The sequence below is a fragment of the Oncorhynchus masou genome, chromosome 18, assembly GCF_036934945.1.
Source record: "Oncorhynchus masou masou isolate Uvic2021 chromosome 18, UVic_Omas_1.1, whole genome shotgun sequence".
NCBI classification, from domain to species: Eukaryota; Metazoa; Chordata; class Actinopteri; order Salmoniformes; family Salmonidae; genus Oncorhynchus; species Oncorhynchus masou.
The window spans coordinates 6291781-6315249 of NC_088229.1; the positions used below are offsets into that span (position 1 = coordinate 6291781).

The window sequence follows — 23469 nt, forward strand, 5'->3', positions numbered from 1 at the left end:
CAGTTTATCACAGTGCCATCCGTTTTGTCACTAAAGCACCTTATACCACCCACCACTGCGACTTGTATGCTCTAGTCGGCTGGCCCTCGCTACATATTCGTCGCCAGACCCACTGGCTCCAGGTCATCTACAAGTCCATGCTAGGTAAAGCTCTGCCTTATCTCAGTTCACTGGTCACGATGGCAACACCCATCCGTAGCACGCGCTCCAGCAGGTGTATCTCACTGATCATCCCTAAAGCCAACACCTCATTTGGCCGCCTTTCGTTCCAGTACTCTGCTGCCTGTGACTGGATCGAATTGCAAAAATCCCTGAAGTTGGAGACTTTTATCTCCCTCACCAACTTCAAACATGTGCTATCTGAGCAGCTAACCGATCGCTGCAGCTGTACATAGTCTATTGGTAAATAACCCACCCATTTTCACCTACCTCATCCCCACACTGTTTTTATTTATTTACTTTTCTGCTCTTTTGCACACCAGTATCTCTACCTGTACATGACCATCTGATCATTTATCACTCCAGTGCTAATCTGCAAAATTGTAATTATTCGCCTACCTCCTCATGCCTTTTGCACACAATGTATATAGACTCGCCTTTTTTGTACTGTGTTATTGACTTGTTAATTGTTTACTCCATGTGTAACTCTGTGTTGTCTGTTCACACTGCTAAGCTTTATCTTGGCCAGGTCGCAGTTGCAAATGAGAACTTGTTCTCAACTAGCCTACCTGGTTAAATAAAGGTGAAATAAAAAAATGGAGCTCTCCTCTCTCATTAGTGACCGTTAAATGCTATGGGACTGGTGGGATCCTAAAGCTCTGAAGTAATTCTCTCTCTCTTTCTCTCTCCTCATCTATATTCTCTCTCTGACACTCTCTCTCTCTCTTTTTTCCTCTTTCTGTCTGTCTCATCTCTCTCTCACTCACTCTCTCTCTCTCTCTCCACAGTGACTCCAAGTTGGACAGGTGTAGGCATTCATCAGGGAACATCTCTACCAGTCTGGAGATGATGCCTGGACTGGAAGGGTTCGAACTGGAGCCCTACGGCAAGGTACTGGACACACTGTACTTATCCCCCTGAGAACCCCCCCCCCCCCCCCCCAAAAAAAGGAGGTTTGGGATTTATTTGTACTTTTTTCATATCACATAAATGTTTGAGCTGAAAGAAAAGAAAACAATGTTGTTCCTTGTTTATGTATCTTCTATTGTAAGTGCAAAATGTTCCACAGTAGGTGTCATTAGGACATAAATACTGTACAGTTTGAATTAATAGCACAGAGATCTGTTTAAAGTGGAACTGATAATGTTTCAGCAACATGAAATCTCATTAAAACCCGTTCATGTCATTTTATTTTTATCACTAGCTTGCTAGCTACTTCCAGACACAAACCAGAGAACACCTCACTCTGACCATTTTACTCACCGTAGCAGAGGCTGTTTACATGTTATCTAGAACGTTCTTGACTAACGATTACTTTTTTTTGTTGCTGTCAGTTTAGTGACAATCGGTCATATTCAACGGGTAGATAGCCAGAGTGAATTTGCGAAAGCAAGACGTATAGCTGGATAACAGTCGTTCAAGTTCAGCACAGCTGGGTTTCTGTACAGCACTTTGAGATATCAGCTGATGTACGAAGGGCTATATAGATAAATTTGATTTGATTTTGATTTGATTTGAGCTAGCTAGCAAAGTGATTCACATGTCTTGCTAGCGAAACCAAAATGACACCTGCATCTCTAGCTGTGTAGCCAATGAAAAACAATATAGGGGGGGGGGGGGGTCAGTCACTCCTCCAATGACATGACATCCTTCTAGCAGCTAGCTAGCAATCTAGCTAATGTTAGGCTCCTTGCAGTGCCTTAGACCGCTGCCCCACTCGGGAGGCCCCGGAATTTGATATTTTTTGACCGATTGTCTGTTTCATATCTGCAAAGTAGATAAAACGCTGTCAGTTCCGCTTTGAATCACTGAACACAACCGGCGCTTATTAGATTCAGTGGAGATTTTAGCATGTAAATCTTGGTAGTGTAAAACAAAAATTAAGTGAGATAAATGTCTGCACAGCAACTACACAACACAACACTAAACAATACATGAATTGCACTATAACGGAGACAAGCGGTGCCCACAAACTGTTAGGGCCTACATAAAGCTGTCCCCACAGCAGTCCCAACATCTTACCACTGTTACACCTGGCTATCAGAGGAGCCTTGTCTGGCAGCGAAATAGTTCATTCAGCATCATTTACTGCATTAAAAAAAAAAAACGTGATTTGCTTTAACAAATGTGGTTTCTACTGACAATTGAGATGTACAAACTATGACATATTGGGACGACAAGCGGATAAGAGGCAATCCGTAATTTTGATGAAGACATTAATGAGCGAGCTAGGACGGACGCAGTCAATATAATTATTTGTTCAGCACTTTTGAAATGTACAGCGACAGAATTCAGAACATGGGCTGTTTCTTACAGTGTTCTCCCTGTACACCAAGTCAGAACCGTAGGATAAATAAAGGGGGCATATAAGCAGACAATGAAAGCTCTTACAATATTCGATGATTACATTTCTCTAAAACAGGTTATAGGCTACATGTGCACCACCAAGTCAAAACAGTAGTCGGATTTAAGAGGGGTAAATAGACCAAATTATTATGGCGAGGCACATGGGCTACTAACATCTTACTACACTACATACACTTAGTATTACTGTCTTAGCTACAGTATACACATCTCCCTGGCATATTACATCATTTATGAAGCAGCATACCAAACATTTTTGGACTCACCTTGTTGTGATGTTCTCACTTGAACAGGAAGGTGACATGGTGGTCCTTCGTGGGCAAATTTTGTCATGAGAGTCTGGTATTCTCTGGCTTTTTGGTGTTTTCAAAACAATTGGTAACTCGGGGGATAAAAAAAAGTTGAATCATGATGACGTCATTGATCTTTAGGTCGTACATCTAGAAAGAGGCTGGATTTACAATTACGAGTTGGATGACGGTTCAGAGCTGTGGTTGCGCTGTTGCTGGCCGTGTCAGAGCTGTGGTTGCTCTGTAGTCGGCCGTGTCAGAGCTGTGGTTGCGCTGTTGCTGGCCGTGTCAGAGCTGTGGTTGCTCTGTTGCTGGCCGTGTCAGAGCTGTGGTTGCTCTGTAGCTGGCCGTGTCAGAGCTGTGGTTGCTCTGTAGCTGGCCGTGTCAGAGCTGTGGTTGCTCTGTAGCTGGCCGTGTCAGAGCTGTGGTTGCTCTGTAGCTGGCCGTGTCAGAGCTGTGGTTGCTCTGTAGCTGGCCGTGTCAGAGCTGTGGTTGCTCTGTAGCTGGCCGTGTCAGAGCTGTGGTTGCTCTGTAGCTGGCCGTGTCAGAGCTGTGGTTGCTCTGTAGCTGGCCGTGTCAGAGCTGTGGTTGCTCTGTAGCTGGCCGTGTCAGAGCTGTGGTTGCTCTGTAGCTGGCCGTGTCAGAGCTGTAGTTGGCCGTGTCAGAGCTGTGGTTGCTCTGTAGCCGGCCGTGTCAGCGCTGTGGTTGCTCTGTAGCCAACCGTGTCAGCGCTGTGGTTGCTCTGTAGCCGGCCGTGTCAGAGCTGTGGTTGCTCTGTTGCTGGCCGTGGCAGAGCTGTAGTTGGCCGAGTCAGAGCTGTGGTTGCTCTGTAGCTGGCCGTGTCAGCGCTGTGGTTGCTCTGTAGCCGACCGTGTCAGAGCTGTGGTTGCTCTGTAGATGGCCGTGTCAGAGCTGTGGTTGCTCTGTAGCCGACCGTGTCAGCGCTGTGGTTGCTCTGTAGATGGCCGTGTCAGAGCTGTGGTTGCTCTGTAGCTGGCCGTGTCAGCGCTGTGGTTGCTCTGTAGCTGGCCGTGTCAGTGCTGTGGTTGCTCTGTAGCCGGCCGTGTCAGAGCTGTAGTTGGCCGTGTCAGAGCTGTGGTTGCTCTGTAGCTGGCCGTGTCAGAGCTGTGGTTGCTCTGTAGCTGGCCGTGTCAGAGCTGTGGTTGCTCTGTAGCTGGCCGTGTCAGAGCTGTGGTTGCTCTGTAGCTGGCCGTGTCAGAGCTGTGGTTGCTCTGTAGTCGGCTGTGTCAGAGCTGTGGTTGCTCTGTAGTCGGCTGTGTCAGTGCTGTGGTTGCTCTGTAGCTAGCCGTGTCAGAGCTGTGGTTGCTCTGTAGCTGGCCCTGTCAGCGCTGTGGTTGCTCTGTAGTCGGCCGTGTCAGAGCTGTGGTTGCTCTGTAGCTGGCCGTGTCAGAGCTGTGGTTGCTGTGTAGCTGGCTGTGTCAGAGCTGTGGTTGCTCTGTAGTCGGCTGTGTCAGAGCTGTGGCTGGCCGTGTCAGAGCTGTGGTTGCTCTGTAGCTGGCCGTGTCAGAGCTGTGGTTGCTCTGTAGACGGCCGTGTCAGAGCTGTAGTTGGCCATGTCAGAGCTGTGGTTGCTCTGTAGCTGGCCGTGTCGGCGCTATGGTTGCTCTGTAGTTGGCCGTGTCAGAGCTGTGGTTGCTCTGTCGTCGGCCGTGTCAGAGCTGTGGTTGCGCTGTAGCTGGCCGTGTCAGAGCTGTGGTTGCTCTGTAGCTGGCCGTGTCAGAGCTGTGGTTGCTCTGTAGACGGCCGTGTCAGAGCTGTGGTTGCTCTGTAGACGGCCGTGTCAGAGCTGTGGTTGCTCTGTAGTTGGCCGTGTCAGAGCTGTGGTTGCTCTGTCGTCGGCCGTGTCAGAGCTGTGGTTGCGCTGTAGCTGGCCGTGTCAGAGCTGTGGTTGCTCTGTAGCTGGCCGCGTCAGAGCTGTGGTTGCTCTGTAGACGACCGTGTCAGAGCTGTGGTTGCTCTGTAGACGACCGTGTCAGAGCTGTGGTTGCTCTGTAGACGGCCGTGTCAGAGCTGTGGTTGCTCTGTAGACGGCCGTGTCAGAGCTGTGGTTGCTCTGTGGTTGCTCTGCCGGCCGTGTCAGAGCTGTGGTTGCTCTGTAGACGTGTCAGAGCTGTGGTTGCTCTGTAGACGGCCGTGTCAGAGCTGTGGTTGCTCTGTAGACGGCCGTGTCAGAGCTGTGGTTGCTCTGTAGACGGCCGTGTCAGCGCTGTGGTTGCTCTGTAGACGGCCGTGTCAGAGCTGTGGTTGCTCTGTAGACGGCCGTGTCAGAGCTGTGGTTGCTCTGTAGACGGCCGTGTCAGAGCTGTGGTTGCTCTGTAGACGGCCGTGTCAGAGCTGTGGTTGCTCTGTAGACGGCCGTGTCAGAGCTGTGGTTGCTCTGTAGACGACCGTGTCAGAGCTGTGGTTGCTCTGTAGACGACCGTGTCAGAGCTGTGGTTGCTCTGTAGACGACCGTGTCAGAGCTGTGGTTGCTCTGTAGCCGGCCGTGTTTGAGCTGTGGTTGCTCTGTAGACGACCGTGTCAGAGCTGTGGTTGCTCTGTAGCCGGCCGTGTTTGAGCTGTGGTTGCTCTGTCGTCGGCTGTGTCAGCGCTGTGGTTGCTCTGTTGCTGGCCGTGTCAGAGCTGTGGTTGCTCTGTTGCTGGCCGTGTCAGAGCTGTGGTTGCTCTGTAGACGGCCGTGTCAGAGCTGTGGTTGCTCTGTAGACGGCCGTGTCAGAGCTGTGGTTGCTGTGGTTGCTCTGTAGACGGCCGTGTCAGAGCTGTGGTTGCTCTGTAGACGGCCGTGTCAGAGCTGTGGTTGCTCTGTAGCTGACCGTGTCAGAGCTGTGGTTGCTCTGTAGACGACCGTGTCAGAGCTGTGGTTGCTCTGTAGACGGCCGTGTCAGAGCTGTGGTTGCTCTGTAGACGACCGTGTCAGAGCTGTGGTTGCTCTGTAGACGGCCGTGTCAGAGCTGTGGTTGCTCTGTAGACGGCCGTGTCAGAGCTGTGGTTGCTCTGTAGACGGCCGTGTCAGAGCTGTGGTTGCTCTGTAGCTGGCCGTGTCAGAGCTGTGGTTGCTCTGTAGCTGGCCGTGTTAGAGCTGTGGTTGCTCTGTAGACGACCGTGTCAGAGCTGTGGTTGCTCTGTAGCCGGCCGTGTCAGAGCTGTGGTTGCTCTGTAGCCGGCCGTGTCAGAGCTGTGGTTGCTCTGTAGACGGCCGTGTCAGAGCTGTGGTTGCTCTGTAGACGGCCGTGTCAGAGCTGTGGTTGCTCTGTAGCTGGCCGTGTCAGAGCTGTGGTTGCTCTGTAGACGGCCGTGTCAGAGCTGTAGTTGGCCATGTCAGAGCTGTGGTTGCTCTGTAGCTGGCCGTGTCGGCGCTATGGTTGCTCTGTAGTTGGCCGTGTCAGAGCTGTGGTTGCTCTGTCGTCGGCCGTGTCAGAGCTGTGGTTGCGCTGTAGCTGGCCGTGTCAGAGCTGTGGTTGCTCTGTAGACGACCGTGTCAGAGCTGTGGTTGCTCTGTAGACGACCGTGTCAGAGCTGTGGTTGCTCTGTAGACGACCGTGTCAGAGCTGTGGTTGCTCTGTAGACGACCGTGTCAGAGCTGTGGTTGCTCTGTAGACGACCGTGTCAGAGCTGTGGTTGCTCTGTAGACGTCCGTGTCAGAGCTGTGGTTGCTCTGTAGACGACCGTGTCAGAGCTGTGGTTGCTCTGTAGACGACCGTGTCAGAGCTGTGGTTGCTCTGTAGACGACCGTGTCAGAGCTGTGGTTGCTCTGTAGACGGCCGTGTCAGAGCTGTGGTTGCTCTGTAGACGGCCGTGTCAGAGCTGTGGTTGCTCTGTAGACGACCGTGTCAGAGCTGTGGTTGCTCTGTAGACGGCCGTGTCAGAGCTGTGGTTGCTCTGTAGACGACCGTGTCAGAGCTGTGGTTGCTCTGTAGACGACCGTGTCAGAGCTGTGGTTGCTCTGTAGACGACCGTGTCAGAGCTGTGGTTGCTCTGTAGACGGCCGTGTCAGAGCTGTGGTTGCTCTGTAGACGACCGTGTCAGAGCTGTGGTTGCTCTGTAGACGGCCGTGTCAGAGCTGTGGTTGCTCTGTAGACGGCCGTGTCAGAGCTGTGGTTGCTCTGTAGACGACCGTGTCAGAGCTGTGGTTGCTCTGTAGACGACCGTGTCAGAGCTGTGGTTGCTCTGTAGACGACCGTGTCAGAGCTGTGGTTGCTCTGTAGACGACCGTGTCAGAGCTGTGGTTGCTCTGTAGACGACCGTGTCAGAGCTGTGGTTGCTCTGTAGACGACCGTGTCAGAGCTGTGGTTGCTCTGTAGACGCCGTGTCAGAGCTGTGGTTGCTCTGTAGACGACCGTGTCAGAGCTGTGGTTGCTCTGTAGACGACCGTGTCAGAGCTGTGGTTGCTCTGTAGACGACCGTGTCAGAGCTGTGGTTGCTCTGTAGACGGCCGTGTCAGAGCTGTGGTTGCTCTGTAGACGGCCGTGTCAGAGTTGTGGTTGCTCTGTAGACGGCCGTGTCAGAGCTGTGGTTGCTCTGTAGACGACCGTGTCAGAGCTGTGGTTGCTCTGTAGACGACCGTGTCAGAGCTGTGGTTGCTCTGTAGCTGGCCGTGTCAGAGCTGTGGTTGCTCTGTAGATGACCGTGTCAGAGCTGTGGTTGCTCTGTAGACGACCGTGTCAGAGCTGTGGTTGCTCTGTAGCTGGCCGTGTCAGAGCTGTGGTTGCTCTGTAGATGACCGTGTCAGAGCTGTGGTTGCTCTGTAGACGACCGTGTCAGAGCTGTGGTTGCTCTGTAGACGGCCGTGTCAGAGCTGTGGTTGCTCTGTAGCTGGCCGTGTCAGAGCTGTGGTTGCTCTGTAGACGGCCGTGTCAGAGCTGTAGTTGGCCATGTCAGAGCTGTGGTTGCTCTGTAGACGGCCGTGTCGGCGCTATGGTTGCTCTGTAGTTGGCCGTGTCAGAGCTGTGGTTGCTCTGTCGTCGGCCGTGTCAGAGCTGTGGTTGCGCTGTAGCTGGCCGTGTCAGAGCTGTGGTTGCTCTGTAGACGGCCGTGTCAGAGCTGTGGTTGCTCTGTAGACGGCCGTGTCAGAGCTGTGGTTGCTCTGTAGACGGCCGTGTCAGAGCTGTGGTTGCTCTGTAGACGACCGTGTCAGAGCTGTGGTTGCTCTGTAGCTGACCGTGTCAGAGCTGTGGTTGCTCTGTAGACGACCGTGTCAGAGCTGTGGTTGCTCTGTAGACGACCGTGTCAGAGCTGTGGTTGCTCTGTAGCCGGCCGTGTCAGAGCTGTGGTTGCTCTGTAGACGACCGTGTCAGAGCTGTGGTTGCTCTGTAGACGGCCGTGTCAGAGCTGTGGTTGCTCTGTAGACGACCGTGTCAGAGCTGTGGTTGCTCTGTAGACGGCCGTGTCAGAGCTGTGGTTGCTCTGTAGACGGCCGTGTCAGAGCTGTGGTTGCTCTGTAGACGGCCGTGTCAGAGCTGTTGTTGCTCTGTAGACGGCCGTGTCAGAGCTGTGGTTGCTCTGTAGACGGCCGTGTCAGAGCTGTGGTTGCTCTGTAGACGACCGTGTCAGAGCTGTGGTTGCTCTGTAGACGGCCGTGTCAGAGCTGTGGTTGCTCTGTAGACGGCCGTGTCAGAGCTGTGGTTGCTCTGTAGACGACCGTGTCAGAGCTGTGGTTGCTCTGTAGACGACCGTGTCAGAGCTGTGGTTGCTCTGTAGACGGCCGTGTCAGAGCTGTGGTTGCTCTGTAGCGGCCGTGTCAGAGCTGTGGTTGCTCTGTAGACGGCCGTGTCAGAGCTGTGGTTGCTCTGTAGACGGCCGTGTCAGAGCTGTGGTTGCTCTGTAGACGACCGTGTCAGAGCTGTGGTTGCTCTGTAGACGGCCGTGTCAGAGCTGTGGTTGCTCTGTAGACGACCGTGTCAGAGCTGTGGTTGCTCTGTAGACGACCGTGTCAGAGCTGTGGTTGCTCTGTAGACGGCCGTGTCAGAGCTGTGGTTGCTCTGTAGACGGCCGTGTCAGAGCTGTGGTTGCTCTGTAGACGACCGTGTCAGAGCTGTGGTTGCTCTGTAGACGACCGTGTCAGAGCTGTGGTTGCTCTGTAGACGACCGTGTCAGAGCTGTGGTTGCTCTGTAGACGACCGTGTCAGAGCTGTGGTTGCTCTGTAGACGGCCGTGTCAGAGCTGTGGTTGCTCTGTAGACGACCGTGTCAGAGCTGTGGTTGCTCTGTAGACGGCCGTGTCAGAGCTGTGGTTGCTCTGTAGACGACCGTGTCAGAGCTGTGGTTGCTCTGTAGCTGGCCGTGTCAGAGCTGTGGTTGCTCTGTAGACGGCCGTGTCAGAGCTGTGGTTGCTCTGTAGACGGCCGTGTCAGAGCTGTGGTTGCTCTGTAGACGGCCGTGTCAGAGCTGTGGTTGCTCTGTAGACGGCCGTGTCAGAGCTGTGGTTGCTCTGTAGACGGCCGTGTCAGAGCTGTGGTTGCTCTGTAGCTTGCCGTGTCAGAGCTGTGGTTGCTCTGTAGCTGGCCTTGTCAGAGCTGTGGTTGCTCTGTAGACGGCCGTGTCAGAGCTGTTGGTTGCTCTGTAGACGACCGTGTCAGAGCTGTGGTTGCTCTGTAGACGACCGTGTCAGAGCTGTGGTTGCTCTGTAGACGACCGTGTCAGAGCTGTGGTTGCTCTGTAGACGCCCGTGTCAGAGCTGTGGTTGCTCTGTAGCCGGCCGTGTCAGAGCTGTGGTTGCTCTGTAGCCGGCCGTGTCAGAGCTGTGGTTGCTCTGTAGACGGCAGTGTCAGAGCTGTGGTTGCTCTGTAGACGGCAGTGTCAGAGCTGTGGTTGCTCTGTAGACGGCAGTGTCAGAGCTGTGGTTGCTCTGTAGACGGCCGTGTCAGAGCTGTGGTTGCTCTGTAGACGACCGTGTCAGAGCTGTGGTTGCTCTGTAGACGACCGTGTCAGAGCTGTGGTTGCTCTTTAGACGACCGTGTCAGAGCTGTGGTTGCTCTGTAGACGGCCGTGTCAGAGCTGTGGTTGCTCTGTAGACGGCCGTGTCAGAGCTGTGGTTGCTCTGTAGACGGCCGTGTCAGAGCTGTGGTTGCTCTGTAGACGGCCGTGTCAGAGCTGTGGTTGCTCTGTAGACGACCGTGTCAGAGCTGTGGTTGCTCTGTAGACGACCGTGTCAGAGCTGTGGTTGCTCTGTAGACGACCGTGTCAGAGCTGTGGTTGCTCTGTAGACGACCGTGTCAGAGCTGTGGTTGCTCTGTAGACGACCGTGTCAGAGCTGTGGTTGCTCTGTAGCCGGCCGTGTCAGAGCTGTGGTTGCTCTGTAGCCGGCCGTGTCAGAGCTGTGGTTGCTCTGTAGACGGCAGTGTCAGAGCTGTGGTTGCTCTGTAGACGGCAGTGTCAGAGCTGTGGTTTCTCTGTAGACGGCCGTGTCAGAGCTGTGGTTGCTCTGTAGACGACCGTGTCAGAGCTGTGGTTGCTCTGTAGACGACCGTGTCAGAGCTGTGGTTGCTCTGTAGACGACCGTGTCAGAGCTGTGGTTGCTCTGTAGACGACCGTGTCAGAGCTGTGGTTGCTCTGTAGACGACCGTGTCAGAGCTGTGGTTGCTCTGTAGACGGCCGTGTCAGAGCTGTGGTTGCTCTGTAGACGGCCGTGTCAGAGCTGTGGTTGCTCTGTAGACGACCGTGTCAGAGCTGTGGTTGCTCTGTAGACGACCGTGTCAGAGCTGTGGTTGCTCTGTAGACGGCCGTGTCAGAGCTGTGGTTGCTCTGTAGACGGCCGTGTCAGAGCTGTGGTTGCTCTGTAGACGACCGTGTCAGAGCTGTGGTTGCTCTGTAGACGACCGTGTCAGAGCTGTGGTTGCTCTGTAGCTGGCCGTGTCAGAGCTGTGGTTGCTCTGTAGCTGGCCGTGTCAGAGCTGTGGTTGCTCTGTAGCTGGCCGTGTCAGAGCTGTGGTTGCTCTGTAGCTGGCCGTGTCAGAGCTGTGGTTGCTCTGTAGACGGCCGTGTCAGAGCTGTGGTTGCTCTGTAGACGACTGTGTCAGAGCTGTGTACAGTGGCTTGCCAAAGTATTCACCCCCCTTGGCATCTTTCCTATTTTGTTGCCTTACAACCTGGAATTCAAATAGATTTTTTGGGGGGGATTGAGGGTTGTATCATTTGATTGGTACCATATTCTTTCCATTTTTTAATAATGGATTTAATGTGGGATGTTCAAACATTCTGATATTTATTTATATAACCCAACCCTGATCTGTACTTCACCACAACTTTGTCCCTGACCTGTTTGGAGAGCTCCTTGGTCTAAATGGTGCCCCTTGCGTTGTGGTGTTGCAGACTCTGGGGCCTTTCAGAACAGGTCTATATATACTCAGATCATGTGACACTTAGATTGCACACAGGTGTTATTTATTTATGATTTATTTATTTGACTAATTATATGCACACACCACTTTTCAGTTTTTTTTACATTTCACGAGTTTGGACTATTTTGTGTCCATTACAAATAAAATAAATAAATAAATCTATTTAAATTACAGGTTGTAAAGCAACGTAATAGGAAAACCGCCAAGGGGGATGAATACTGGCACTGTAATTGATTGATTGATTGATTGATTGGTTGGTTTATTGGTTTATTTATTGACTGGTTGATTGATCTTCCTCCACAGACGGTGTCATATGCCCAGTTTCTGTACCCGACCAACGCCCTGGTCCGTCAGAAGACCCCCTCGGTGGACATTACCCTCCAGGTGCCCCTCAACCAGGTGACCCGGAGCAGTAACCCCAGAAACTACACCCCAACCAGGCTCAACTGCAACGTGGGACTGGACCTGGGTAAGAACCCCAAAACGACACCTTAACTCCCAGCGTGGGACTGGAATTTTTAGTATTTATTTAACATTTATTGTAATATGGTGAAAATTCTTAGTCCATTAGAGGGAGCTATTACCATGTAGTGGACTGACTGCGCATGCTGTCCACAGGGATATGAACTGGTATACTTCACTGTGGGTCTGTCTGTGGTGCTCTGCCTTGATGTGCTGTGGAGTAGCAGCTCTGTTTACTGAAGCTTCAGAGACAATAATACTAATATACAGGGTAATATACAGTGCCTTCGAAAAAGTATTCAGACCCCTTGGCTATTTCCATATTTTGTTACGTTACAGCCATATTCTTAAAAAATAAATAGAAATCTACACACAATACCCCATAATGACATCACAATACCCCATAATGACATCACAATACCCCATAATGACATCACAATACCCCATCATGACATCACAATACCCCATCATGACATCACAATACCCCATCATGACATCACAATACCCCATCATGACATCACAATACCCCATCATGACATCACAATACCCCATCATGACATCACAATACCCCATCATGACAGCACAATACCCCATAATGACATCACAATACCACATAATGACAGCACAATACCCCATAATGACATCACAATACCCCATAATGACATCACAATACCCCATCATGACATCACAATACCCCATAATGATAAAACATGTTTGTGCCTTTCCAAATCATGTCCAATCAATTGAATTTACCACAGGTGGACTCCAATCAAGTTGTAGAAAAATCTTGGGCGTAGTGGGTGCGGATTCAGAAGGTACAGATTACTGCTTTAATTCCGGCACAGAGAAAATCGCACACGCCAATACCGGGCGCACATACACATACAGGACCCAACTAGTCAAAATGAAACACACTACCACACATAAACATAGTGGAAGAATTAGCCCGCACAAACAGCAGGCGGGCACAAACAGTAGGCGGGCCCTACCGGCTTAAATAGCCCAACTGTAAACCTAAACAAGAAACCGGTGTAACCAATAAGACAAAACCAACGGAAAAGGGATTGGCGGGAGCGAGTAGACCGGTGACGACGACCGCCGAGCGCCGCCCGAACAGGAAGAGGAGCCACCTTCAGTAGGAGTCGTGACACATCTCGAGGACGATCAATGGAAACAGGATGCACCTGAGCTCAATTTCAAGTCTCATAGCAAAGGGTCAGAATACTTATGTAAATAAGGTATTTCTTGTTTTAACTATGCAAAAACTACTATGCAAAAATATATAAAAACCTTTTTTCGCTTTGTCGTTATGGAGTGTAGTGTGTAGATTACTGAGGAATTGTTTTCAGTTGACCCATTTTAGTATGAGGCTGTAACGTAACAAAATGTGGAAAAAGTCAAGGGGTCTGAATATTTTAAGAATCCACTGTAGTTTGTGACGTGTTTATTTTCTCTCTGCACTGTCCTGTCTCTTCCCTCTGGGACTGCTGTCTCTTCCCTCTGGGACTGCTGTCTCGTCCCTCTGGGGCTGCTGTCTCTTCCCTCTGGGGCTGCTGTCTCTTCCCCCTGGGAATGCTGTCCTGTCTCTTCCCCCCGGGACTGCTGTCTCTTCCCTCTGGGACTGCTGTCCTGTCTCTTCCCTCTGGGACTGCTGTCTCTTCCCTCTGGGGCTGCTGTCTCTTCCCTCTGGGGCTGCTGTCTCTTCCCTCTGGGGCTGCTGTCTCTTCCCTCTGGGGCTGCTGTCTCTTCCCTCTGGGGCTGCTGTCTCTTCCCCCTGGGGCTGCTGTCCTGTCTCTTCCCCCCGGGACTGCTGTCTCTTCCCTCTGGGACTGCTGTCTCTTCCCCCTGGGATTGCTGTCTCTTCCCTCTGGGACTGCTGTCCTGTCTCTTCCCTCTGGGACTGCTGTCCTGTCTCTTCCCCCTGGGACTGCTGTCTCTTCCCTCTGGGACTGCTGTCCTGTCTCCTTCCTCTGGGGCTGCTGTCTATTCCCGACGGGACTGCTGTCCTGTCTCTTCCCCCTGGGACTGCTGTCCTGTCTCTTCCCTCTGGGACTGCTGTCCTGTCTCTTCCCTCTGGGACTGCTGTCCTGTCTCTTCCCTCTGGGACTGCTGTCTCTTCCCCCTGGGGCTGCTGTCCTGTCTCCTTCCTCTGGGGCTGCTGTCTCTTCCCTCTGGGACTGCTGTCCTGTCTCTTCCCTCTGGGACTGCTGTCTCTTCCCTCTGGGACTGCTGTCTCTTCCCTCTGGGGCTGCTGTCTCTTCACGACGGGACTGCTGTCCTGTCTCTTCCCCCTGGGACTGCTGTCTCTTCCCCCTGGGACTGCTGTCCTGTCTCTTCCCCCTGGGACTGCTGTCCTGTCTCTTCCCCCTGGGACTGCTGTCTCTTCCCTCTGGGACTGCTGTCTCTTCCCCCTGGGACTACTGTCTCTTCCCCCTGGGAATGCTGTCCTGTCTCTTCCCCCTGGGACTGCTGTCCTGTCTCTTCCCCCTGGGACTGCTGTCCTGTCTCTTCCCCCTGGGACTGCTGTCCTGTCCCTTCCCTCTGGGACTGCTGTCCTGTCTCTTCCCTCTGGGGCTGCTGTCTCTTCCCCCTGGGAATGCTGTCCTGTCTCTTCCCCCTGGAACTGCTGTCCTGTCTCTTCCCCCTGGAACTGCTGTCCTGTCTCTTCCCCCTGGGACTGCTGTCCTGTCTCTTCCCCCTGGGACTGCTGTCCTGTCTCTTCCCCCGGGACTGCTGTCCTGTCTCCTTCCTCTGGGACTGCTGCCCTGTCTCTTCCCCCTGGGACTGCTGCCCTGTCTCTTCCCCCTGGGACTGCTGCCCTGTCTCTTCCCCCTGGGACTGCTGCCCTGTCTCTTCCCCCTGGGACTGCTGTCCTGTCTCTTCCCCCTGGGACTGCTGTCCTGTCTCTTCCCCCTGGGACTGCTGTCCTGTCTCTTCCCCCTGGGACTGCTGTCCTGTCTCTTCCCTCTGGGACTGCTGTCCTGTCTCTTCCCCCTGGGACTGCTGTCCTGTCTCTTCCCTCTGGGGCTGCTGTCCTGTCTCTTCCCCCTGGGACTGCTGTCTTTGTCCCATCCCTCTGGCCAGCAGATCGACCCAGAGAGATGAACCTGTTCTCTCTGACCCAGAGAGGTGAACCGGGTCCCTCTGACCCACAGAGGTGAACCGGGTCCCTCTGACCCACAGAGGTGAACCGGGTCCCTCTGACCCACAGAGGTGAACCGGGTCCCTCTGACCCACAGAGGTGAACCGGGTCCCTCTGACCCACAGAGGTGAACCGGGTCCCTCTGACCCACAGAGGTGAACCGGGTCCCTCTGACCCACAGAGGTGAACCGGGTCCCTCTGACCCACAGAGGTGAACCGGGTCCCTCTGACCCACAGAGGTGAACCGGGTCCCTCTGACCCACAGAGGTGAACCGGGTCCCTCTGACCCACAGAGGTGAACCGGGTCCCTCTGACCCACAGAGGTGAACCCCCCTGGGTCCCTCTGACCCACAGAGGTGAACCGGGTCCCTCTGACCCACAGAGGTGAACCGGGTCCCTCTGACCCACAGAGGTGAACCGGGTCCCTCTGACCCACAGAGGTGAACCGGGTCCCTCTGACCCACAGAGGTGAACCGGGTCCCTCTGACCCACAGAGGTGAACCGGGTCCCTCTGACCCACAGAGGTGAACCGGGTCCCTCTGACCCACAGAGGTGAACCGGGTCCCTCTGACCCACAGAGGTGAACCGGGTCCCTCTGACCCACAGAGGTGAACCGGGTCCCTCTGAGGTTGGAGTTGCAGAGAGGCGGAGGGGCAGAGGGCGGAGGGGCAGAGGGCGGAAGGGCGGAGGGGCAGAGAGGCATAGGGAGGAGGGGCGGAGAGACAGAGGGCAGAGGGCGGAGGGGACGGAGGGGCAGGGGCGGAGGGGCAGAGGGAGGGAGGGGCGGAGGGCGGAGGGGCAGAGGGCGGAGGGGGACGGAGAGACAGAGGGCGGAGAGGCGGAGGGGGACGGAGGGGCAGGGGGCGGAGGGGCAGAGGGCGGAGGGGCAGAGGGCGGAGGGGCAGAGGGCGGAGGGGCGGAGAGGGTCGGAGGGGCAGGGTGAACCTGGTCCCTCTGGAGGGGCAGAGGGCGGAGGGGCAGAGGGCGGAGGGCAGAGGGAACGGAGAGACAGAGGGCGGAAGGGCGGAGGGGCAGGGGGAGGGCGGAGGGGCAGAGGGAGGAGGGGCAGAGGGAGGAGGGGCAGAGAGACACTTCCACTTGCCTCTTCCATTTCTGAGGTAATGCTGTAATTATTTGGTTGTGACTTTGGGTAGAGCAGACTTTCCATATATTTTTGTTAGCTACATTTGGGACATAACTTCGCCAGTCCTATTTATGATATCATTTACAAAGATATTTAAAAAAATTTATATATATATATATATATATATATATATGTTTTTTTTAATCAATTAGTATATTTTGAGTGTAACCACTGTGTATTAATGTTTTATGTATCTACTATCTACTTTATGTATCTATGTTTCTGTCCTCTCCAGGTGTGGATGAGGCATCAGACTATGACCCCAACCTTCTGAGTGACCCCCAGTGGCCCTGTGGGAAACACAAGAGAGTCCTGATCTTCGCCTCATACATGGTGAGAGAGAGAAACACACACACACCTTATTTTCACCTCATACATAAGAGAGAGACACACACACACACACTGTCACGGTCGTCATGACGATGAGACCAAGGCGCAGTGTGAGATGAATACATTCTTCTTTTATGAAAACGAAGAAACAAACTAACAAAATAACAAACTAACAAAAAGGAACGTGAAGCTAGAAACACGAGTGCTGACATGCAACTACACATAGACAATAACAACCCACAAAATATGGATGGAGAGAGAGAGAGAGAGATGGGTGGTGGATGAATAGAGAATGAGAGATAGATGAAGGAAGAGGTAGTAGGATGAGAGAGATGGAGAGATGGGGAGGAGGAGAGACAGACAGAGAGAATGAGATATGGAGGGAGGAGGAGATAATGAGAGGTAGATGGAGGGAAGAGGAGAGACAGAATGAGATGGAGAGAGAATGAGAAAAACATTTTTTTCCCAAACACAGTGTGTCTAAACTCTGGTGTCCAAACACCCAGCGTGCCCTCGACCTTCTGAGGACCAACTAGGCTCACCCAGCCACATAATAATACACACAGGCACAAACCACCTGAGAACACAGCAGGAAAGGGTGGCCACAGCACATTTACATTTACATTTAAGTCATTTAGCAGACGCTCTTATCCAGAGCTGAAGGGAGTGATTGAAAAGGCTTCTTCTACTTTCCCCAACGCACAAGTGGTTATCTCCACCCTGCTACCACGAAAAGACTTCCACCCTGCTACAATACAGTGGGTAAACGCAAGTATTTCCCGTGACTGTACCTCAAACCAAACGTTTTCCTGGCCCACCACTCCACCCTGGACTTGAACAGCCTCTATGACCAGGTCCACCTCTACAAGGCAGCAGTGCCCACCTTTGCCCAAACTCTAAAGGACATCGCTCTTAAACGTATCCCCAACACTTCACACAGGAGCAACAGATCAATAGACACCCCACCCAGACCAGCGAGATACCCTCCCAGACCTGCAGGACCCCCCCCTGGACCTACACATAGAGGACCCACGCCAAGAGGAATTACATCCAGACCACAGCACCCCCAGACACATCCACACCCCCACCCCAACCAATCAACACCCCCCCATGTCAACCATGCCCACACCCCATTTAGGCCCCCTCAGATAAGACCTATGCCCCTCCTGCCCACCCCATGCACCCCACCCCCGCAAAGAGGGCCTCAACATGGAAGTCGCACATACGCCCAGGTAGTGAATGGGCAAACAGGCCCAACCCCCACTCTTACACTCGCCCAAGCCAATGGCATGTACCAGATGCTCAACAGGCTCTGCTCACACTTCCTGGCCTGAGGCCAAACCACGACCAACAACATTGGACACTCTATGGAACAAAAAGCCTTCACTATATCATCCTGGAATATCCAAGGCCTGAGGTCATCTGCCTTTGGCCTAAAGAGCAGGAACCCGGACTTCACCAAAGAAATCGGTAATACAGACATTGTCATCCTGCAAGAAACCTGGTGTAGAGGAGACAGACCCACTGGTTGCCCTCTAGGTTACAGAGAGCTGGTAGTCCCATCCACAAAACTACCAGGTGTGAAACAGGGAAGGGACTCAAGCGGTATGCTAATTTGGTATTGAGCAGACCTAACTCACTCCATTAAATTAATCAAAAGAGGAACATTCTACGTTTGGCTAGAAATTCAAAAGGAAATGATCTTAACAGAGAAAAATGTCCTCCTGTGTGCTACCTATATCCCCCACTAGAATCCCCATACTTTAATGAAGACAGCTTCTCCATCCTGGAGGGGGAAATCAATCATTTCCAGGCCCAGGGACATGTACTAGTCTGTGGCGACCTAAATGCCAGAACCGGACAAGAACCTGACACCCTCAGCACACAGGGGGACAAACACCTACCTGGAGGTGACAGCATTACCTCCCCCATATGACCCCTAGGCACAACTACGACAACATAACCAACAAAAATGGGTCACAACTCCTGCAGCTCTGTCGCACGCTGGGTAGGTACATAGTCAATGGTAGGCTTCGAGGGGACTCCTATGGTAGGTACACCTATAGCTCATCTCTTGGCAGTAGTACTGTAGACTACTTTATCACTGACCTCAACCCAGAGTCTCTCAGAGCGTTCACAGTCAGCCCACTGACACCCCTATCAGACCACAGCAAAATCAAAGTCTACTTAAACAGAGCAATACTCAATCATGAGGCATCAAAGCCAAAGGAACTGAGTAACATTAAGAAATGCTATAGATGGAAGGAATGCAGTTTGGAAACCTACCAAAAAACAATTAGGCAACAACAAATTAAATCCCTTTAGACAATTTCCTGGGTAAAACGTTCCACTGTAATAGTGAAGGTGTAAACTTGGCAGTAGAAAATCTTAACAGTATATTTGACCTCTCAGCTTCCCTATCAAATCTAAAAATCTCAAATAGAAAACCGAAGAAAATTAACAACAATGACAAATGGTTTGATGAAGAATGCAAAAATCTAAGAAAGAAAACCTGTCCAACCAAAAACATAGAGACCCGGAAAACCTGAGTCTACGCCTTCACTATGATGAATCACTAAACAATACAGAAATACACTACGGAAAAAGAAGGAACAGCACGTCAGAAATCAGCTCAATGTAATTGAAGAATCCATAGACTCTAACCACTTCTGGGAAAATTGGAAAACACTAAACAAACAACACAAAGAATTATCTATCCAAAATGGAGATGTATGGGTAAACCACTTCTCCAATCTTTTTGGCTCTATAACAAAGAATATAGAGCAAAAACATATACATGATCAAATACAGATCTTAGAATCAACTATTAAAGACTACCAGAACCCACTGGATTCTCCAATTACATTGAATGAGTTACAGGACAAAATAAAAACCCTCCAACCCAAAAAGGCCTGTGGTGTTGATGGTATCCTCAATGAAATGATCAAAAATACAGACAACAAATTCCAATTGGCTATACTAAAACTCTTTAACATCATCCTTAGCTCTAGCATCTTCCCCAATATTTGGAACCAAGGACTGATCACCCCAATCCACAAAAGTGGAGACAAATTTGACCCCAAAAACAACCGTGGAATATGCGTCAACAGTAACCTTGGGAAAATCCTCTGCATTATCATTAACAGCAGACTTGTACATTTCCCCAATGAAAACAGTGTACTGAGTAAATGTCAAATTGGCTTTTTACCAAATTACCGTACAACAGACTATGTATTCACCCTGCACACCCTAATTGACAACCAAACAAACCAAAACAAAGGCAAAGTCTTCTCATGCTTTGTTGATTTCAAAAAATGTTTAGACTCAATTTGGCATGAGGGTCTGCTATACAAACTGATGGAAAGTGGTGTTGGGGGTAAAACATACGACATTATAAAATCCATGTACACAAACAACAAGTGTGCGGTTAAAATTGGCAAAAAACACACACATTTCTTCACACAGGGTCGTGGGGTGAGACAGGGATGCTGCTTAAGCACCACCCTCTTCAACATATATATTAACGAATTGGTGCGGGCACTAGAAAAGTCTGCAGCACCCGGCCTCACCCTACTAGAATCCAAGTCAAATGTCTGCTGTTTGCTGATGATCTGGTGCTTCTGTCACCAACCAAGGAGGGCCTACAGCAGCACCTAGATCTTCTGCACAGATTCTGTCAGACCTGGGCCCTGACAGTGAATCTCAGTAAGACCAAAATAATGGTGTTCCAAAAAAGGTCCAGTCACCAGGACCACACATACAAATTCCATCTAGACACTGTTGCCCTAGAGCACACAAAAAAACTATACATACCTTGGCCTAAACATCAGTGCCACAGGTAACTTCCACAAAGCTGTGAACAAGCTGAGAGACAAGGCAAGAAGGGCATTCTATGCCATCAAAAGGAACATAAATTTCAACATACCAATTAGGATTTGGCTAAAAATACTTGAATCAGTCATAGAGCCCATTGCCCTTTATGGTTGTGAGGTCTGGGGTCCGCTCACCAACCAAGACTTCACAAAATGGGACAAACACCAAATTGAGACTCTGCATGCAGAATTCTGCAAAAATATCCTCCGTGTACAACGTAGAACACCAAATAATGCATGCAGAGCAGAATTAGGCCGATACCCACTGATTATCAAAATCCAGAAAAGAGACGTTAAATTCTACAACCACCTAAAAGGAAGCGATTCCCAAACCTTCCATAACAAAGCCATCACCTACAGAGAGATGAACCTGTAGAAGAGTCCCCTAAGCAAGTCGGTCCTGGGGCTCTGTTCACAAACACACCCTACAGAGCCCCAAGACATCAGCACAATTAGACCCAACCAAATCATGAGAAAACAAAAAGATAATTACTTGACACATTGGAAAGAATTTACAAAAAAACAGAGCAAACTAGAATGCTATTTGGCCCTACACAGAGGCAGAATACCTGACCACTGTGACTGACCCAAAATTAAGGAAAGTTTGACTATGTACAGACTCAGCGAGCATAGCCTTGCTATTGAGAAAGGCTGTCGTAGGCAGACATGGCTTTCAAGATAAGACAGGCTATATGCTCACTGCCCACAAAATGAGGTGGAAACTGAGCTGCACTTCCTAACCTCCTGCCCAATGTATGACCATATTAGAGAGACATATTTCCCTCAGATTACACAGATCCACAAAGAATTAGAAAACAAATCCAATTTTGATAAACTCTCATATCTACTGGGTGAAATTCCATAGTGTTCCATCACAGCAGCAAGATTTGTGACCTGTTGCCACAAGGGCAACCAGTGAAGAACAAACACCATTGTAAATACAACCCATATTTATGCTAATTTATTTTCCCTTGTATACCTTAACCATTTGTACATTGTTAAAACACTGAATATATATAATGTGACATTTGTAATGTCTTTATTGCTTTGAAACTTCTGTATGTGTAATGTTTACTGTTAATTTTTATTGTTTATTTCACTTTATATATTCACTTTATATATTATCTACCTCACTTGCTTTGGCAATGTTAACACGTTTCCCATGCCAATAAAGCCCTTGAATTGAATGGAATTGAATTGAATGAGAGATGAAGGGAGGAGAGAAGAGAGAATGAGATATGGAGGGAGGAGCAGAGAGAGAGATGGAGACAGAGAGAATTAGAGATGGAGACAGAGAGAATTAGAGATGGAGACAGAGAGAATTAGAGATGGAGACAGAGAGAATTAGAGATGGAGATGGAGACAGAGAGAATTAGAGATGGAGACAGAGAGAATTAGAGATGGAGAGAGAGAATTAGAGATGGAGAGAGAGAATTAGAGATGGAGAGAGAGAGAATGAGAGATGGGGAGAGAGAGAATGAGAGCTGGAGGGAGGAGAGGATGAGAGATGGGGAGAGAGAGAATGAGAGCTGGAGGGAGGAGAGGATGAGAGATGGGGAGAGAATGAGATCTGGAATGAGGAGAGAGAATGAGAGCTGGGGAGAGAGAATGAGAGATGGGGAGAGAGAGAATGAGAGCTGGAGGGAGGAGAGAGAATGAGAGCTGGAGGGAGGAGAGAGAATGAGAGCTGGAGGGAGGAGAGAGAATGAGAGCTGGAGGGAGGAGAGAGAATGAGAGCTGGAGGGAGGAGAGAGAATGAGAGCTGGAGGGAGGTAAGAGAATGAGAGCTGGAGGGAGGTAAGAGAATGAGAGCTGGAGGAGGAGAGAGAATGAGCGATGGGGATAGAGAGAATGAGAGATGGGGAGAGAGAGAATGAGAGAGAGAATGAGAGATGGGGAGAGAGAGAATGAGAGATGGGGAGAGAGAGAATGAGAGATGGGGAGAGAGAGAATGAGAGATGGGGAGATAGAGAGATGAGAGATGGGGAGAGAGAGAATGAGAGATGGGGAGAGAGAGAATGAGAGATGGGGATAGAGAGAATGAGAGATGGGGAGAGAGAGAATGAGAGATGGGGAGAGAGAGAATGAGAGATGGGGAGAGAGAGAATGAGAGATGGGGAGAGAGAGAATGAGAGATGGGGAGAGAGAGAATGAGAGATGGGGAGAGAGAGAATGAGAGATGGGGAGAGAGAGAATGAGAGCTGGAGGGAGGAGAGAGAATGAGAGCTGGAGGGAGGAGAGGATGAGAGCTGGAGGGAGAGAGGATGAGAGCTGGAGGGAGAGGATGAGACATGGGGAAAGGAGGTATTTAGCTGCACTGTTAGTCTCCACTCCCTTCTTATTTCACTGTTAGATTAGTTTGTATTGTTGTGAATTGTTAGATATTACTGCACTGTTGGAGCTAGGAACACAAGCATTTCGCTACACCTGCGATAACATCTGTTAAATACAGTATGTGTATGTGATATCAGAGAGTCTCAATGCACAGAGCCATGACCTATTAGAGTCTCAATGCACTGAGCCATGACCTATCAGAGTCTCAATGCACAGAGCCATGACCTATCAGAGAGTCTCAATGCACAGAGCCATGACCTATCAGAGAGTCTCAATGCACAGAGCCATGACCTATCAGAGTCTCAATGCACAGAGCCATGACCTATCAGAGTCTCAATGCACAGAGCCATGACCTATCAGTCTCAATGCACAGAGCCATGACCTATCAGTCTCAATGCACAGAGCCATGACCTATTAGAGAGTCTCAATGCACTGAGCCATGACCTATCAGAGAGTCTCAATGCACAGAGCCATGACCTATCAGAGTCTCAATGCACAGAGCCATGACCTATTAGAGAGTCTCAATACACAGAGCCATGACCTATCAGAGTCTCAATGCACAGAGCCATGACCTATTAGAGAGTCTCAATGCACAGAGCCATGACCTATCAGAGTCTCAATGCACAGAGCCATGACCTATCAGAGTCTCAATGCACAGAGCCATGACCTATCAGAGAGTCTCAATGCACAGAGCCATGACCTATCAGAGTCTCAATGCACTGAGCCATGACCTATCAGAGTCTCAATGCACAGAGCCATGACCTATCAGAGTCTCAATACACAGAGCCATGACCTTTCAGAGAGGCCAATTATAAACTGGGTGGTTCCAGCCCTGAGTGCTGATTGGTTGACAGCCGTGGTATGGCGTACCACATACCACAGATAAAACATGTATGTTTACTGCTCTGATTCCATCGGTAACCAGTTTATAACAGCAGTCAGTCACATCAGGGGTTTGTGGTATATGGCCAATGCACCACGGCTAAGAGCGGTGTCCAGGCTGTGATACCAGACTC

General features: G+C 50.8%; 1 protein-coding gene across 1 annotated transcript in view; it reads left to right on the forward strand.

Annotated features, from left to right (window-relative positions):
• LOC135503870 (CDK5 and ABL1 enzyme substrate 2-like) overlaps window positions 1-23469 on the forward strand; it is a 71441-nt gene that overhangs the window by 42812 nt on the left and 5160 nt on the right. The window contains exons 4-6 of the mRNA XM_064922039.1: window positions 948-1050; window positions 11473-11638; window positions 16153-16250. Coding sequence (XP_064778111.1) covers window positions 948-1050; window positions 11473-11638; window positions 16153-16250 — 367 coding nt within the window. The remainder of the gene's footprint in view (window positions 1-947; window positions 1051-11472; window positions 11639-16152; window positions 16251-23469) is intronic.